The 18,187-nt window shown below is 38.0% G+C and overlaps 1 protein-coding gene across 1 annotated transcript in view; it reads left to right on the forward strand.

Moving 5' to 3' along the window:
* Positions 1-5,282: 5,282 nt before the first annotated feature.
* Positions 5,283-18,187, forward strand: part of CABCOCO1 (ciliary associated calcium binding coiled-coil 1) — a 189,804-nt gene continuing 176,899 nt past the window's right edge. The window contains exons 1-2 of the mRNA XM_066190643.1: positions 5,283-5,323; positions 10,497-10,594. Of these exons, the coding sequence (XP_066046740.1) occupies positions 5,320-5,323; positions 10,497-10,594 (102 nt within the window). The 5' untranslated portion in view covers positions 5,283-5,319. The remainder of the gene's footprint in view (positions 5,324-10,496; positions 10,595-18,187) is intronic.

Consider the following 18,187-nt stretch of genomic DNA (forward strand, 5'->3'; position numbering starts at 1 on the left):
CACTTAGTCTGGCTTCTTGCTCAAAGCAGCACCTTGGACGCCTCAGGCCACAGGGGAGCATACATGGAAGTATACCTGGACTTAGACAGGAAATGGAGCTGTCCTCTTCCAATTGCAGAACCAGGCCTTTCCACAGTACAACGAAATCTACTTTTGACTCATGGTCGGCTCTTCCCCACCCCTCTATTTCTAGACATTATTTCAAAATAAGTGCCACCTGTGTTTTTAAGAGGGTCCTCAAAGTATTTGAAAGTACAGAGAAAGTTAAGCCTCTCTGTAATGTGAATAAAAAGGAGAAGAATCCTATGCATTGTGAAAACAAGAAAGAAGAATTTATGATTATTGTGTACATCATCAGCTGAAATAAAGGACTTATTTTTCCTTTTCTGATAAATGGCAGCTCCTATCCTAATTTTTTTTATTCTTAGTGAATAAGGAGCCTTGGGTTAAAGATCTTTTCCTATCTTACACAGATCTGAGTAAAGAAGTGTGAAAGCTCATCAGCTTTCAAGCAGAATCATGTTTAGTCTTGAGCTGCTAGTATTGTCAGGTGAATTTCAGAATGTAGGTCTGTGTGCCTTCTGGCTTAGCCACTGTTAACAAGAGAAAAATGAAATATCCGAACTTGGAACTCTATCCCAAGCCCTGAAGAGACTAAAAGATGTGCTTAGTTTCATATAGAAATGTAGTTAATTGACCTCAGGACATGATTTCAGCTGAATTCATGTGTTTGCAGAGGCTCTTCTCTAATTATCCACACCAAGGTTTGGTAATGGGGTGCTACAACAAGTAGCTACAAGTTTTAACAAGAATGACTGTCTGCTTAAGGTAAGACAATCTGTCTTACCTGGCAGATACAAAAAATAAAAGATTTTTCATAATGTTTCACTCCAAAGTTTGCTTTTAAAGTTGATTATGTTACCCCTTCCTTCTTGCAAATGCTTCAAGGAAAGTATGAAAATACATCTGGAGACTATTAAGAAAATAAGATCACACCATAAGGTAGAATACCTAACCAGAATACTGTTTGGTAGATAAAAGGGTACACACCTTACAGCAGTAAGAGCCCCAGCTCTTTCACGGGATGGTGGATGTACTGACCCATATTAGGGTGCTCTGCTTTGCATCCTGGCCTGCAGATTTGCTTTGGGTTTGTTGCAAACCCTCTAGCTCCTCTGGATTAGGGATCCTCTGGAAACAGGAGCCTGGAGGGAACATCATGATTGGCTTGAAAGATTATTTTGTTGTAATTGCTAAACCAGCTGCATTCTTCCACTAGCTCACCATGTCAGGTTCACATAAGCATGCTCCAGTGCCTAAGCACACTTGTAAGATGCTAAATTCAGCCAACCATCTCTTCAGTCCTTAAGGGCTGAGAGAAAGAGGAGTGTGAATGGCAGACTGAGGAGGAAAAGACTAGCAGATCACACAAAGCCAGTGACTGCTGAGTTAAGGGTCACTTAGAACCCCTTAGAACCACCTTTAGGATTCAATGAGGCAAATAATATTAAATGAAAGATTCTATAGTAGCCACCTCAATAGCCTTTCCTCACAAATATGAAACATTAGAGCAAAATTTGCTTTTGTAGCTCCAAGTAACCCCCAATGAAACAACTTGAGAGAATGTTTCCAGAGAAAGTTCTTTCTATGGTTCACCTATCCAGCATGGTCTTGCTGCTGGCTAATAGCTTTTTGCTGGCTCTCTCTCCAACCTATGTACCCATATGTGTGACCTCAGTCTGGAATCTATGCTCTCAGCTTTCCAGAATACAAGCTCCTTTAATTGAGATCCATAAATCTCTCACAAGATAATAATAAAAAATCTGAGTAAGCCCAATGATTTCACTTGGATAACACCATGTAAACAGAAAAACGTTTTTTTTTTGTTGGCTGAAACATTGCCAAGAATCATTAGAGTCAGTGCACAGACACTTGAATATCCTGTTAACATGTAGCTTTGAGAGACTGGTAATGTTTTGAAAGAAAAATATGTAAAACATTTAAGATATTGTATATGAAGATGAAAGATGCATGGTTTAACTTGAAAGCTATAGGAGTAACACTGGAATGAAGGTAATGTGTCTAAAGAACAGATTAATCAAATGATTTTTGCCAAATGTTGACTTTTTTTTCAGAAATAAAATGCATAACTACCTATTTGCAAATAGACAATTCCAACTCATCTCTAAATGCTGTTTGTGTAAATTACATATAGGTTGTTCAAAACCAAATTCTTCCTGTGTCTTTATTCACTTGCATTTTGCAATACTAAGTATTTCCAGTGAGTCTGCTAAGGAAGTCTCCAGCCTGAAAGAATATATGAGTTTTAACCCATATTTGTGAAATAAGAATAAGTTAAAAACTATCTTTAACTTTTTTTCATTATGAACATGTTGTGATAATTTACTGCCTATGTGATCACAGCTGTGTGGATAATTGCAAGTTATATGAGGTCTCAGCAGCCTTGAAATCATTATACATGTGAAATTTTAGGAATAAAACAGTGGTCATTGACCAAATATTTATCATCATGGATCCTTCTGCTATTTCTTACTTGTCTTGCATAAGCAATGACAAGGCTGAGAAGAGCAGTCGGTGATTTCTCTTCATCTCCGTACCTGGGCCTCTCATCATGACAGGATCCTTTTCTACACAGAAAGAGGGAAAGCTACTGCTGTTACAAATATGCTCATTAAATCAGACTGATGCTTTCATTCAAAAACATTTGCATCTGTTTGGATGTTTTTCTTGATGTATTTTTTTTTCTGTCTGTGTTGGTGGATGCATACGCTTAAATACATGCAAAGCTTAAATGCACTGAGGGAAAGCCCTCGAAATGCAAATCTTACACTTTTTGAAGCTAGATGTTAGTCTCATATTTGACAATGAATATTTAGATGTATACCCAAAGGGAACACATTCACATTGCTTTTTGTCTTAATAAATATGGTCCTTCTTATCCTATGATTTGTAATGATTATCAAATGATAAGACAAATGTCTGCATTCTGAAAACATGCTGAATAACTGATGCAAGAAAAAAGCAGTTTTGAAGAGATTTGCAACTGAAAGGTCACCTGGCAGTATGGCAACATGTTTAATGGACCAAGAGTAAGCTAGTTTAACATGCTTTTCAAGGATTCAGATAAAAGGCCTAGAGTTCCTCTGTGCCTGGTATCACGGCACTGCGTTGGAGGCCTTTTAAAACAGACAAAGCCCAAGCATTAAGGCAAAATTGCCCCATCCTGATGTTCTTCACAAAGATGACTCACAGGGTTACATCAAAAATTGACACAGACTAGAACAAGCATTTAAGGTTTATGTCAAAAGCTTTACCTCAAACCAAGTGTGTACAATGACAAATGTATTATGGCATCATCACATTGGCATATCTAGGAGTTTGATAGCTGCTGGAGAGAAGGACTCTGGCTATTTATCACCTACACAGCAGAAGGATTCTGAATGTTACCTTTGGCACTTGCTAAAGCATTGACTGCCTCCCACTCTGATAGCCCATGCAAGAGAGAAGGTGTTTCTCTCATGCTGCAGCTTCACTTAGGTTCTCCCAGTCCTTCAGTTTACAGCTAGGAGACTTAAAGGGAGTCACTGTTTCCTTTTACCAGGATATGCCTGCAAGAGATTGAAAATGCCTTTCTCAGGTACTTTTTTCCTCAAATAATTTTCTCACATGGGTGGGATAGAGAATGTCTTGCTGAATAATAGAATAGGAAAAGACTGTGACAAGCACAAGCTAAGTAACATGTTATTCACTTAAGTTCTTGTCCCAAGGAGAGACCTTTGTCTGAAATGTATTTCCTTAGGCTGATCTTGCTAGACATCCTTAACAAGTGTTTCTGTATCAGAGAGGCACCCTGTACTGGTTTGATTATTGGATATGGGGACTGGGATTGCTTGCAGTTTGCAAAATGCAACCACAGGTATTTTCTGAGACCAGTGTTATTGCCTTTACTCATTGGCTTCCTGTTGTCACCCCAATTAAACTCTTGCAGAAATATTCCATAGAAATTAATCTACTGCCAAATATTAAGAGAGAAGTAATACAGCTGAGGCAGAACATTTTAATTCATTGCAAACAAATCTTTCAGAAATCAAATCTTCATATAGCCATGAAGCATACAGAGAAAGGTAAAGGATCACACCTCCTTAAAATCCTGCTTTAAATGGTATTTTCTATACTTAGCCAAATAACTATTGGTAGCTTCTGATGAGTTTTCAGAGGAACAGTGGGTAAAAATTTGAATTGACAATCATGGTCCGAATGATACCACGGAAAGTATTTGCAGTTTGAGCACTGTAGAACTTTCTGTATTTCTGTATATAGTATTTTCTTCTTAGTTGTTCCACTGGGTGGCACAACTTCTACATTGCCTTTTTCAAAGATATCACTCAATATTTGAACATGTTAAATTATTTTACTGAATTATTTTGTGTTGGCAGCTGCAGCCTTGAGTTCTGATCACATTGCCTGAACAGATGAAAAAGGGAATTAAAGCAATTGGGAGGCAATTGCTACTGTACTGTCTTTAATTCAAGACATAACCTACACCCTCCATCCTCTCTCTCTTCCCCCCCCCCCCTCCCCCCAGCTTCCAAATTGTGGTTATCTGACTTGGAACAAAATCTAATGTGTTAGGAAAACAAATAGATTAGACCTTAGGAACAACTAAAGCTTTCCACAAAGTGCATTGTTTTCCAGACAGAAAGCAAAAAGTGTTTACCCTCTTAATGAGAACTACTTGACAACCTGTATTTAAAAAACAATCTCCTGAGACCCTCATGCTCCCAGGGTGGAAGGATGAGGAACTTGTCCTGCATTTTAGGTGCATCCATCCACAGTCTTTAATTTTATCCTCACTAATGGCAAGGAAGAATTCTAGACTTCCAAATCCTGTCTGCTCAGAGAAATGTCACGTAGAACTCATGACAGCGTTTCTCACCACGTGGTTGCCTTGCTGATGGAGATTATCTGGGTTTGGCCTTCAGTGTTATAAAATGTTCTGACAGACTCACAAGACTCTGTTGCTTCACAGCTTCCCTGATTGTTATTTGCTCTCCAGTTCTTCATCTCTTTAAGGCTTTCCCTTGAAAATAAAATTTAAAAAATCAGTGTATTCCTCACCAATGAGCCCACTACAATTCCCATTTCTAACCCTATGAAGGACTTCAAACCTTGGAACTGGCTGACTCCTGACATGACCAGGCTGTCCTGTTACCTCAGCTTGTCCTCAGGCAGGGGACACACAGTGGCAACAGCAACACAAGCAACTCCTTTGGAGTTACAGGTTTGCTGTCTCTCATTATGGGTGAGTATGATTAAAGACAGAAATCCTGCAGTGTTTAAACGAAATATTTTGTTAAAGTGACAGGGATTCAGAGGTATTTCCACATGTTATCTTTTATATTTTTTAGTCAGGTGCCCAGGGAAAACCCTTCCATTGGGCAGTGATTGTCTCTCTGTTCTGCCTCCACCTATATTGAGCCCAGGGGTTAATTTCAGTGAAAACTGAAAGAGAAATAGGTAGGACACAAAGGTGTCTAAATGGGTAGAAAAATTGGGAGAATTGGTCTGTGACTAGAAAAGAGCCGTACAAAGAAAGATCACCCTGACAGAACTCACATTGTGTGTAACATTTGGCTATAGCTAATCAGTCAAAATGTACCTGACCATCCAATTAGCATTTGTGCACAGTCAGATTAGCTAAAACTCTGCTTTCTAGATGTCTCTGCAGGAACTGGGTCATGACTGTAGGGGAAAAATCTATAAGAAAACCATTTCATTAGTTATGCTACTCATGCAGCAGCTAATTTTAAATGAAGACATTGTAGTCAGGTTCATGAAAATCTTTTGTGCAGGAGGATTTTGCTTTTATTTTTAATATACTATGTTATAAATTTTCAAATAAATATGCTTCGACTTTGTAGATTCAATTTTCTTTTGCTGAAATTCCACCCAGTAGAGTTAACTGCTTTGTAACTGTAAGAGAAGCAAGGCTGTAAAGGTATTCTGTATGGCAGGTGACAGCTCCAGAGCAGTGAATCAGGATTATACACTGAAGCTCATTAATTTACCCATTTAAGCAAACTTCTACAATTCATTTTTGTGTCTAGAGTGCTTCAGCTTTTATGCTTTCTTTTTAAGCTACAGCTGTGCCCCCAGATCTTTATACACATGGGATAAATTCCTCTTGACTTCAGTGGAGTTCTACCAGCCAGAAATTTTGCTTCTGGCCTTCTTTGGGATTTAAAAGGTGTGTGTTTGGAAGAAAATGTCAGATTAGACTCAGGAGAAAAAGAAATATGAAGAATACTCACATGTCTAAGCTACAGACAAAAAAAAAAAAAAAAAAAAAAGATAGGAACTGGTGTTGAATTATTTTAAAATACATTTTATATTTGCTTGGAAATTGAAATGTGTCTTTAGCTTTCCCAGGTTAGATAACATATCTGAAGCATTGTTTGGAACAGTATATATTATGAGAAAGCTGATTGGAATAGAAATTTTTAGCATCTTTTATGGTAAGTGTGGGTTTTTTTGTCCTAAAAATAAACATGGCATTTTTAGGAGAAATAAGGAGACTATTTTTTAAAAAATTAGGTTTTCAGTAAGGAAGTCTCAAAGGACAGTTTTGATTTCCTTTTACAGAAGAAAAAATTGCTACAAATGTGAATTATCTTGGCAAAGAACTTTGTTTTCTTAATTGCATTTAATATCAGTGTTGCTCCTGCAGTTCCAACGAAACTGATGCATCCTGATGCAATGTCTGTTAATCAATATCCTTGCTAGCTCTTACGTTGTTAGTTACCAGTTGTGCTGCAGCTCCTGCTGAAGAGCTGGGGCTCTGGAGGGCTTGCCCTTGGTTAGGTTACCCTTGCAGATGCCAGGCACAAATGCATCTCTGTGATGACTTTGAGAAATGACAGAAATGAAGTTGTTAGGACATGTGTGTCTGTGCAGTGGTGAATGATTAAAGGGTGACCAAGGGGAGGGTCAGGTGACACCCTAACTCATAATGCATATCTGAAACAGGAATGTGGCTGGGTTGCCAAGGGATTGTGATAAGGAGAAGAGTATTTCCCCTGTGAGCACTCCAAGGCTGTAGATACTCTGGAGAACCTTGTTCTTCTTTTAAAAGCAAGGCCTGTAACAGAGAGAAACAAGGATGTGTGTGTGAAAGGAGAGGTTCTTATGAATGAGAACCTACAGGTAACATGAGAGTCCTCCTGCTGGGCACTGAGAGAGGAAAACAGGAGATAAAGTTGTTTGTCACATGTTGTTTTTGCTCTATTCCTTTCTGGTTTTTTCTCTCTTATTCTTTTCTGAGAGAGAACAAAGCTTCTTTTCCCCCCTTTTTTTTCCAACACATTTTTCCTCTTGCAAATACCAATTGTGAACATGATTGTACCAGTAAAATACCCTTTTAGTGGTAGTTTTTCACTATGTTTACGGAAAAGATAAAAACGATGCTGGCTAAAACACTCTTTGCAAGGAGAAGTGTGTCTTTACTAACTGATCTTCTGAGGACTACCTGCAGCTTAGTTCCTTCCTTTAGAACCTTCATTGGTTTGGAAAGAGGATCAGGCTTTTGCTCAGTGCACACAGCAATCCCAATGACTGTAACTTGAAACTTTTTTCTACTCCTAAGAAAATGAAACATTTTGTACTATTTACTACACCCAACATTTTCTTTATGAACATAGCACGTATCCAACAGAACAGCAATGAATGGTCATAAAGCAGCGTGAGAGTTCATGATTATTTGTGGCTTCTCATTAGGGTGTGAATCAAATCCTTTAAACCCTAAATTGTTGATTTTTTTCTTCAAGCTGTTTTTCTAGCTCTGATACTCACACGCTTAGCTAGATGCATAATTAGCTTCAGCATAAGAAGGACTTCAAATAGAGCAGAGCTGTAAAAACTGGGTTGTTTGGTTCCTTTTAAATGCTTGCCTACTGCAAAACACAGAAAGTGTGAGGTTTTTCCTTCAGATTTTAACTTTACACTCTGAGTTGCACACGTGGCTTTATTATTAGTAGTAACAAAGAAAAGCAGTAGATTATTAAAAATTATTTTTTAAAGAGAAAACTGCACAGCATCAAACTCTGTTTAAGAATAGTTATCGAAGTGCTTTTGGTGCCTAGTTCCAGATATGAAATATTCTACAGAAGAATTTGTATCATTTCCAGAGGTAGGAGCAAGCAATGGAAATTTCATACAATTAAGAATAATTGTTTTTAGAGAATTTTCTGCACCATACTGGACCACTGGCTTATGCTCTCTTGGGCTGTTCTAGTGTCATCTATATAGGAAAGACAGTTTAAGATCCAGGGACGTCTGTCATGAAAAGTGACAGTTTAGGGTATGTGGCATATGTTATATCTATAGGGTATGTTTGGTTTGCTGTTAAATGTAGAAATTTCTACTATTTTCTCACTAATACTGTTGTTCTTTAGGCCATCTAGCTCAAAGCTAATTTTATCTACATCATGTCTTTGATGGAAAGTATTTCCAAGCAGAAAGTCTCTGCAGCAATAGAAGGCACATAAGTGAGTGAAATTATAAAACCAAAGATACAGAAGTCAGGTGGTAAACCTTGAAATAAGTCCAGCCTCTTTTGCAGCAAACCAGCGGTATTTAGATGCCTTATCTGCTGTATTATCCTGTTAAAGACTTTTAATGCTGGCAGCTTTGCAAAGTACAAAGCGAAGACAAAAACAGGGCTGTGGCAAAAAGTCCAGCAAACAAACAGAGGTGGTTAATGACAGCCAAAAAGGATGATGAATATGGAGGTTGTAGTGATTCAGGCCATGGAAGGACTTGCAGACAGAGATACAGGGAGGAACTTTACAAATGTCAAGCATTGGAATGTACTGAAGAGAAAACATGCTTTGCTTGATTTTGAGTGATGGATTTGAGGTCAATGACACCAGATGAGCAGAAACACTTAGCTTTTCCTGTATAAGTGTTTTTACTGTTTTTAATTAAAAAGATAAATAAAAGAATTAGAGGTGTTGAGAAAAAACAACTGACATGGCAAGGTCTCTGCTTACTGCCTGGAGAGTAGTTCTGAAACCAGTATTTGAAGGAACAAGAGGCATCTTTGTTAAGGTATATATAATTTTATTTTAAATATATTTTTAAATGAATGGTATTTCCACAGTACTCACATTGGCGAGTGATTACTACCAGAGGTAAAGAAACACCAGACTGCTGAAGGTCACAGGACTGAAAGAAAAATACTAAACTGTAAACCAGTCTCTAGAGGAATAGACAGTAAATGAAGTGGGACAAAACTCAAAAAAAATTTTGCAGAAGAAAACCCCTTTAGTCCTGCATTTAGCCATGTAATTGGTGCTGTATGTGGATTCGGTGATTTTCCTGTACATATCTGCTTGCAAAATGGGGAAGAGAATGATCTAATGCATGTCTTCTATTTCCATATGTTCACATCAGTTTAACTACCCCATAACTTGCAGAAACATTTTCTCCAGCGATTTTCCCCAGTGGCACAAGACACATGACTTTAAATGTACCAAGGACTATCTCTTTGTATCAGTATATTAGGTAAACCTGATACTTTATTTAAAGAAAGAAGAGTGGGATGAAAGAACCATGAATTCAAGATGTTAAGGTTAATAGGTCACAATCTAACCTAAATAAAACTCTCAATGAGAATTTAGCCTGGGCAAGGACTGTGGGATTTAGCCTTAAGAGAATTAACAAGCAACATCAGGTCTTGTCACTGTTCCGATTGCCAGAAGCCTGTCTGGACAGTGTCCAGAAATACATTCTCAATCACAGCAGATTAAAGTAGCTAATGCAGGAAATGATGTGTGCTGTTCTACATTGTCTGTTCTGTTATCTGGACAGGTACAGTAATAATCATACAAAGAAAATAGGAGACAAAAATACTGAATTATTTTAATCAGCTGACGTTTTCCTTATATACTTCTTTTCTGCAAAAGTAATTATTTTCTAGTAATTGTTAGCTGAGTTTTTAAAATCCCATTATAGTTCATTCTTCACCTTGGGAATCCTTTTTGATATTTTAAAGCTGTTGTGGATCCCTCCCACTTTAAAAAAAAAAAACTCATAAAATGTTTACAAGTCTTGTTTATATTCCCATAGCATTTTTCATTATGGTGTGACAGCTTCACTGAAAAATTATTTTAATTATCTCAAAATGAATCGCACAAAGAGGGAATATGAAAATATAAATCTTAAGTCTGACTGTACTTTAATTGCTTCAGCTAATGAAAGAGGCATGAGATATCTACACAATGTGAAAGCTAAATTGCATGAACAATATAACCAGTATTTGAAATGTGCTGAATTCATAGTACTCACTCTGATTCAGTGGGAAGATGTGGGGACTGTACCTGTTCTGCAGGGCTTGTTTTCTGCCTCTGGTATGGCAAACTAATTTCAATGGGAAATGGTGTTGAAAACACCTAATAATTATCTCTTCTGTTCTCTAGGTCAGCAGCATGGAGACATTAATGAACAAAACAAAGTAAATTTATGTTCCAGAAGCTGTGGGTCCTCTCCTGCAACCTGTCTACAAGAGTTCAGTAATGTGAGTAGTTCTTATGCAGCTGTAATGTGCTACAATGATTGTATATGATATTAAATCACATCCATAAAATGTCCATTGATTATAGTAAGTAACCTAATCCTACAAAAAATTTGACAAAGCAAGATAAAAATGGGCACCAGGAGGCAATAGAATGATTTTAAATATATACACACATAACGGCTCAAATCTGTAAGTCTAATTAGGTATTGTTTGTTCCCGCAGGAGAAATTTTTGCCTCATTGGATCCTAACCTTGTGATCTTTGATTGAGTTTTATCCAAGGCATTGCACACAGGCATTTTATTTTTACAGACTTCTGAACTTTCAGCTGTTAGAAGCTCTTGGTTGAAGGTGATGAATTTTACAAAGAACAAGAGTATGACAGAAAAGCAGTGTTCAAACCATTACTTTGTCAGTGACTCTTCCACCAACATAATGCAGGAATGCTGCAAGGTTATTAGCCAACAAATCTCTCCTCTGTAGCCTAAAAATATCTCCCAATTGGGTGCCTCAGTGAAATGTCATGTGTTATAAATGGCAAAGCTGATTTCCAACTTACAGGGATAGTGAAGAAGGACTGCAGGAGCTTTGATATTTAACAGAAAGGTAACGGACATGTTGCCGCACACGTAGCCAGCCCTAAGTAATTGTTTTCTTCCCTTAGATCAGATGCTTCTTATCTTGTGATAATGTCATAAGTCAAAGTCCTGCCATTGCTCACCATGGTCTTTAAAGGATTGTGGGGGGAATTTTCTGGGTTTTTTTAGTGTTGGGATAATAGTCTTTAATATTTCAATCTCAGAGGGTTTTCCTTTGGTTCGCAGATATTGCACTGAGTGGTAAATCTGTGTGATTAGTGGGAGGCATTAAGAGAACACGCTGACTCAGGAAATTAGTAATGATTAGGAGAGGCTTTCTCTTAGGTCAGATCAGCAGTGACAGGACATTTTCCATCTGATGGCTGGTCTAGGTTCATACAGCTGGGAACGCTTTGAATTTGTGTCGCCTCTGCCACTAGGAAGTTTTACCTGCTGTGTTCCCTACAGTAACAGTTTAATGCAGTGTAGCAGTGGGCCACATTTGTCAGTAGTGTACATCAGATTAATACAACACTCTCTTCTGCCAGCAGTTTTTCCAATTGCCTATGTCTCTAATATCATGACACTGTGTCATTGAGCCAAAACTGGCAGACTTTTTCTGGAAAAGCTAATTTATGTGTTGTTCATGGGAGAAAAGATGTGGACATTTGTAATTAATGCTCTCTCTCACATCCAGTAAAAACATGCAAGACAATCTTAATTTCTCACTGTACATAATCAAGCAAGACACACTATGTAACCAGGACATAAAGTATTTATAACTGTTAAATATTTAACTCCCAAGAATGCCTTTTCTAGTTCAGGTTTTTTGTCTCTACTTCCCACCTTGCAGTACAGCATTCTGTCACTTTACTGTATTGCCTTAACCAGAGTGCTAATCCGGCTATTTGTCCATGTGAGCCCCCTTGCTACATGAAGCACCGTTAGCTTCCTCTCTTCCATGGTAATGTGATCCCTTGGGAGTAACCTCTCACGTGCTATTGAAGCAATGCTTAGGCTTTCAATGGATCTTACAGTTATTTTGTTGGTTTCATCTAAATTTCAAGTATTATAAATACAGAGTTCATATATAAGTCAAATGAATCAGCAGTAGTTTCAGGAGTTATGTTGCAGACAACAGTTACACATACATGTCAGTTTAACCAGCTGATTTTAAAATCTCATTGAATGAATATGGGTAGATTTTCTTTAATTGAACATCTACCTTGTAAATTTGTTTCAAGCTGTTGACTCACCTAAGGATTATCCCACCAGTGAGCAGCAAGATCTGTATTCTTCTTTCTAAACATTTAAACTAGCTAGATACTATTTTCTGTTCATCAAATATTTCAGGGCTTTACAGTGTTTCTAGGCTGTAGCATGGAACAAATAGTTTAGAATCTGTTATTGTGTGCTCTTGCTACTAATTCTGTTTCACTATAATTGATGTGTTTACTTAGCTCCCTCCAGTGACTTGATGAGCAAATAAGTCCATGGTGTGCTATCATTCTAGATATTGCAAAACAAGTTACCACAAAAGACAAGATCAGTTCTTTAAAATGATATTATATGTAGCGTTCTGCAGCATGATGACTAAATACTATCTGCTAAACCCACTTTAGAATATAATAAACAGAGCATCTAAAATTTACCACATAATTCTACTATTATTTATTAGCAATACTTTTTTATCCTTGGCAGAATTAATGCCTGAATTTCAACATTAGGTGGGAGTGGAGAAGCTCCACACATCTAAAAGAGGATTAGTATTTGTATGAGAAAAAGGAGGAGGTTCAGAATCTGAATTCGTTTTATGAGCTGTATTGAAGATGTTCTTCCATCTTTGTAATGATATGCAGAAAAACACTAGCTATGGAAACAGAAAGTATTCTGAACTGTTATCTGAGGAAAATCTGTGTGCTTTTACTAATGATAGACAGAACAAATTTTACTGACCTGGGGTCCATTTGTGAAAATGGTACCATTATGAGAGATATATTGGAAGAACAAAAAATGCAGTTGTTTATGAGGTAAATTGAATCAGAAATGCTCTTGGAGCTGAAAAGCTATGAAGAAGTCTGTGCAGACAAATTGCAGCAGTATTCATAATAGGAACAGGAAAAAATGACAGTATAAAGAAAACTGATTAGATTCTCTGAGAGAACTTTTAGTCCCATTGAAGCAAATGGAAATCTTGCACCTGATTTCAGCTGTACCACAATTTAAATATGTGAGGATGATGCTTTGGGAGGGCTTCTTTAGGTTTGTGTCTCCCGCACTGCAAACGCATCCTTAAAGACTTTAATTTTAGAGGATTGTGCTTTCACTGTGAAAAAAGGTTTTGTGGGTTTTTTTAATTCCTTAATTTTTTAAAATTTCTCAATACCCCACCCCTCTTCCTTAGGTACATCAATAAAACAAAACCAAACCAAACCCAAACAAAAAGCAGCCATATTGCTTGTGTTGAGACACAGGATTCTCAAGAGTTAAAAATTTTTACTTGATTTATGGTAGAATCTCAGAGGTCTCCCTCAGGACCAAGTTATCACTGTATTAGTTCAAAAGCCTCATAACATAGTGCCAGTCCAAAGAATTCAGAGAATATGAGAAGTTAGTGTAATGCTTCATGAACTGGAGTCAGTCTAAAGGAAATTACAGGAATTGAAATTCTGGCAAAGGCTCTTAGTGTCTCATTTTCATGAAAAATAAAGAGTAAAAACCCCCACAAATCCAAGAAATCTTTATTTTCATACTTACTTTTCTTTTCTGTACTTGGCTTTTCTCTTCTGCCTTACAACTTGCTGTATCTTCAGTGGAAAAAAACAATGAAAGCAGAAAAAAAGAATGCGGAGGAGAAGAATAAAATGAAAACAAATTTATTTATCATCTTGAAATGATAAAAAGATGCCAAAATTGTTAAAAAGCAGAAATCATATTTCCACAGAGATATAACCTGTGGAAAAAGAATTTCAAACAACTCCAGTGCATAGAGGTTGATCTACACCTGATGTGTACAGCTGTAGAGCTTGTGCAATCATAGTACAGAGTACAGTGACACAGGAGGCAGAACAAAGTGTATTCCCTGACCACCTAGAAGGATAATTTTCCCGCTATTTTTTATAATTTAGAAGTACCAAAGCCAGTTTTATAACATGGGAAAAAAAAACAAACTAGTGAACACATTTTACAAAAAATATGAACTTTTGTGTGGGGATCCAATAAAATAAATTCAATCAAGCAATTGTCAGGAAATAGAATGTCCTGAAGTCTTGGGACTGGATATTTGTGTTTTAAAAGTGTTTAATGGTCACATTTTCTGATTTTCCGTACTAGGAATTTTACAGTCTAAATTATTTCCTTATGAGCTGTACGATTTTTCAGTGTGTGCTAAAGTAATACAAAATCCATTGTATTCCTATCACAACAGTGAAAGAGTATGACCATTTCATGAACTTTAGCTCATTCAGTGTGAATTTTTCATCTGTTCCTGCACGGGTTAATTTGTGTGTGTATGTGTGTGTCTATGAAGTGTGACAATCTAGTTCTGCTGGAAATATACTTATTCATCATTTCACTGTAATTGCAATGGACCTGCATAGTTTTGCCCAAAGTGAAACACTTTCTATCATTTCTATGCTTTTTATGCAATCTGTAATAAAACAAGCAAGAAAAGCTGGGCCAGAAAGGTTGTCTTTGTGCTGTGCTGTGCTCACAACAAGAGCACTGCTCATTTGTAACTCTGGTTCCAGAGGGAATGTTGTTCTGTGCCACTGTTCCCAGAGATGGGGAGTCACTGCCATGCTCACAGTATCTTGCAGCTTCGAGATTCCTACAGTTGCTACTCCTGCAACTCAGTCCTTCTTTCAGCTGTACAGGCCAATGGCAGCCCCTATCACTGTGATCTTGACCTATTTGCTGCCCCTTAGGGGGATATTGGGGACCACTTTATCCTTTGCTTTCTGGGTCCTGCTCTTCTCCTCTCAATTTAATTGTTCAGGCAGGACAGAGCTGATGCTGAGCGTTGTACTTGTGCACTGAATGTCAGGCCAGGGCCACAGAGGGCTTGGGAGTCCAGAGTTTGAGAACATGGCTCTAATCCATGAGGCACAAGTCTGGAAATCAGATCAGTGATGAAGCAGTGGTTCACCTTGTGCCCCAAGAAGGAAACTGTTGTCTTCTGTGCCAGTTCACACTGAATCCCCAGGACAGGTGGTCTTATTCCTGCTTAGAATGAGGAACTTCACAGCACACTTTGCGGGCAGGAGCACCCCATTTTTCATAATTTCACTTCAAAACCAGCATTTTTCATCAGCAAGGGAAAAAAAAAATGGGCCTCCAGTTTGTAGACCAAACTACATCTGTTTCAAAAACAGCATCAATGCTCTAGTTCATTTGGCCAGTGAGGCAGAAGAATTGTTTATACTAGAATTGTTACAGATAAGAGTTTAGGTTTTGGTTTTTTAAGGCTATCAAATCAGAAATGTCACCCATCTGGAATATTAAATTTTGGTCACTGAGTCAGAATGCTGGAATCCTTTTGCTAGGTCCTCTGAAATTGGAATGTTGTTCCATTGCTAGGCTAGGTCTCTCTGAATCTGAGTTTCTGCTTTTATGTGATAGTTTGCTCATGATTAATGAAATATTGTCTCTCTTTCTGGGCAGAAATGAACAGATGGGGGAATCAACTGATCTGATTAATTTTGTGTGTACATATACTCAGTCAACAAATACTCTCAAAAGTAGGAAGGATCATGCTCAGATGTTACCTATTTAAAAACAGTACACAATCGCATACTATCTATGCTGCCAAAGGGGTGGATTGACTAAGGAAAGTTTATTATTGTATGCATTATTTATCCGCTTTTTCATTCACAACAGGTTTAATTTAAAAAAGTGCAATTTTTCTAAATATTTATTCAGGATGCTGTTATTAAATGTAAATGTGGCATTTTGCATAATGTCAGTGTTAACATTTTGGATTAGGATTTTAAAGAGAAGTAAACAAATCATGAGTATTTCTTAGGAGGCATTTATGTGCTTTTCATTTCAATAATACCGAGTCAGCTGGCAAAATTGGGTAGAAAGTAAGTCTCCGTGATGTGTAAGAAATGGCTCTGGAGCACATTCAGAGTGTCTTTGGCATGTTTAGGGTTGCAAAATCCAGCAAACACCTCAAATAAAGTAGTCTGGATACAACAAAAGATTAAAACCAAAATAATCCTCGGCTGATAAAGTAAACTCTATACTTATCCAGTTCACCCTATGCCATTGTTAGAGGGGAAATGCCTCACAAAGCAGAGTCCAACACCTGGAGCACAGTTTTTAGCCTTGGGGAGAGTGAATGACGCAAGGGAGCTGTGAGAATACAGAGGCATTGGGGGGGCTGCATTCTCATCCCTGGCTGCCAGACCAGAAATGACAGAGTCATTAATACTGGATAGGTCTCATGCAAGTCAGGGCATTTTAGGTTGGTGTCTCTGCTGAGAAAGCAGGCCCAGACAGGGTTCTTTGACACAGGACTGGATGCACAGGAAAGTACAAGGCAAGAAGATGCCTAAAAGGAGACACAGTGGCTCGGTGCTGTGAGAATATTACAGCCCATTTTGAGCTCACAGGAGTTTTGCTGGATGCTTCTATCAATTTGGTAATAGGGGTCTCAATATCAAGGTTTGCCTCTAAGGTGTCCCCATGCTGGCACTGGCAGTTCTAAAGCTTGACCTTGTGGGAGCCTCAAGGACACAACACACCCAGCCCTGTCGAGTATCCAGGAGTCGAAAAGGCACGTGTCCAATGGAAGATAATTCCTGGGCCTCACTAGGTAAACTGTGTTTGGAGGACCATGACTGAAAGAAGGAATACTGTGTTCAGAGGGCAGTTCTGAAACTGGGATTTACACTGCCCATGATATTGTTTCTAACCTTGAACAAGAACCACCCACGACTGATTTAACACTGAGCACAGCTGGAGCCATAAAAGACATTTTGCTTATCTATTTCTAACTTCTTTGCATCAACCCTGCAGAAAGGTGATTTCCCTATTGAATGACAATCAGGCTACATTGCTATTAATAGAATTGAAGAAGAACACATCTGCTCTACCCTCCCCTCTCGCTGTCAAGGCTAAGCACCTAGGAGACAGCAAATGTTTCTGTTTACTAATGGAAAAGTACCTGGACAGACCTCACTTGCCCTGGGAAGACTAAAAAGTGGGCCACAGACACTGTATAGATAAAAAAGAAAGCCTAGATAGGAGGCAAACAAAGCCAGCTATGAACCAATACAGAGAAAATAAAGGAAAAATTTCTGTTATCTCTGCTCATCCTTATGAGTTCTAGACAAGATAAACTTTCCAGACAGCTTTCCTCTGTTCATCAGAAGGTCTGTGGTAGAGGAAATATGCCATTTTCCCAATCTCAAACCTTCTAAGAGGACAAGAGTTTCTGGGGTTGAGAAGTTGCCTCTCCTGTCTAGCCTGCCTCTCTCCAGGTATTCTCTGAACTACACAACCCTGAATTGGAAAAAAATGGTATAACAAAAACTGAGTCTCATTTCATGATAAATGTGTCTTTCAGTAGCTCTTTCCTAAAGCAGCCTTCAGAGCATGCAATTAGAGAGGCCATTATCATTTGGAACAGGGAAACTGAGGCAGAACTTTGCAGTCCTTTCATATAAAGTTGTAAGCAAAATCACAGAGGCAACATTAAAATTACCAAACATAATTGCTGTTTATTCTTTGTGTTGCCTGAGAGCTATAGTGATGAACAGAGCTCTGCTTGTGTCTGTGCAAACACTGTGTGATCTTACAAACACATTTTGAATGCATTGTGCACAATGATTTGGTTCAAGGACAATTTAAAGCTTTCACCAACTTCTTCAGCAGGCTTGTCTAAAGGTTCCCTGACCTCCCTGAGATAGGTAGGATTGCAAGAATGTACAGAAATTATATGTAAAATGACAGAAAGTGTCTCATGCAGCTTCCAAAGGCTCCCATATAATGTCTCACTTGGATAGAATAGA

This window comes from Chamaea fasciata, unplaced genomic scaffold (assembly GCF_029207755.1).
Source record: "Chamaea fasciata isolate MVZ Bird 193981 ecotype frontalis unplaced genomic scaffold, bChaFas1.0.hap1 SCAF_9, whole genome shotgun sequence".
NCBI lineage: Eukaryota > Metazoa > Chordata > Aves > Passeriformes > Sylviidae > Chamaea > Chamaea fasciata.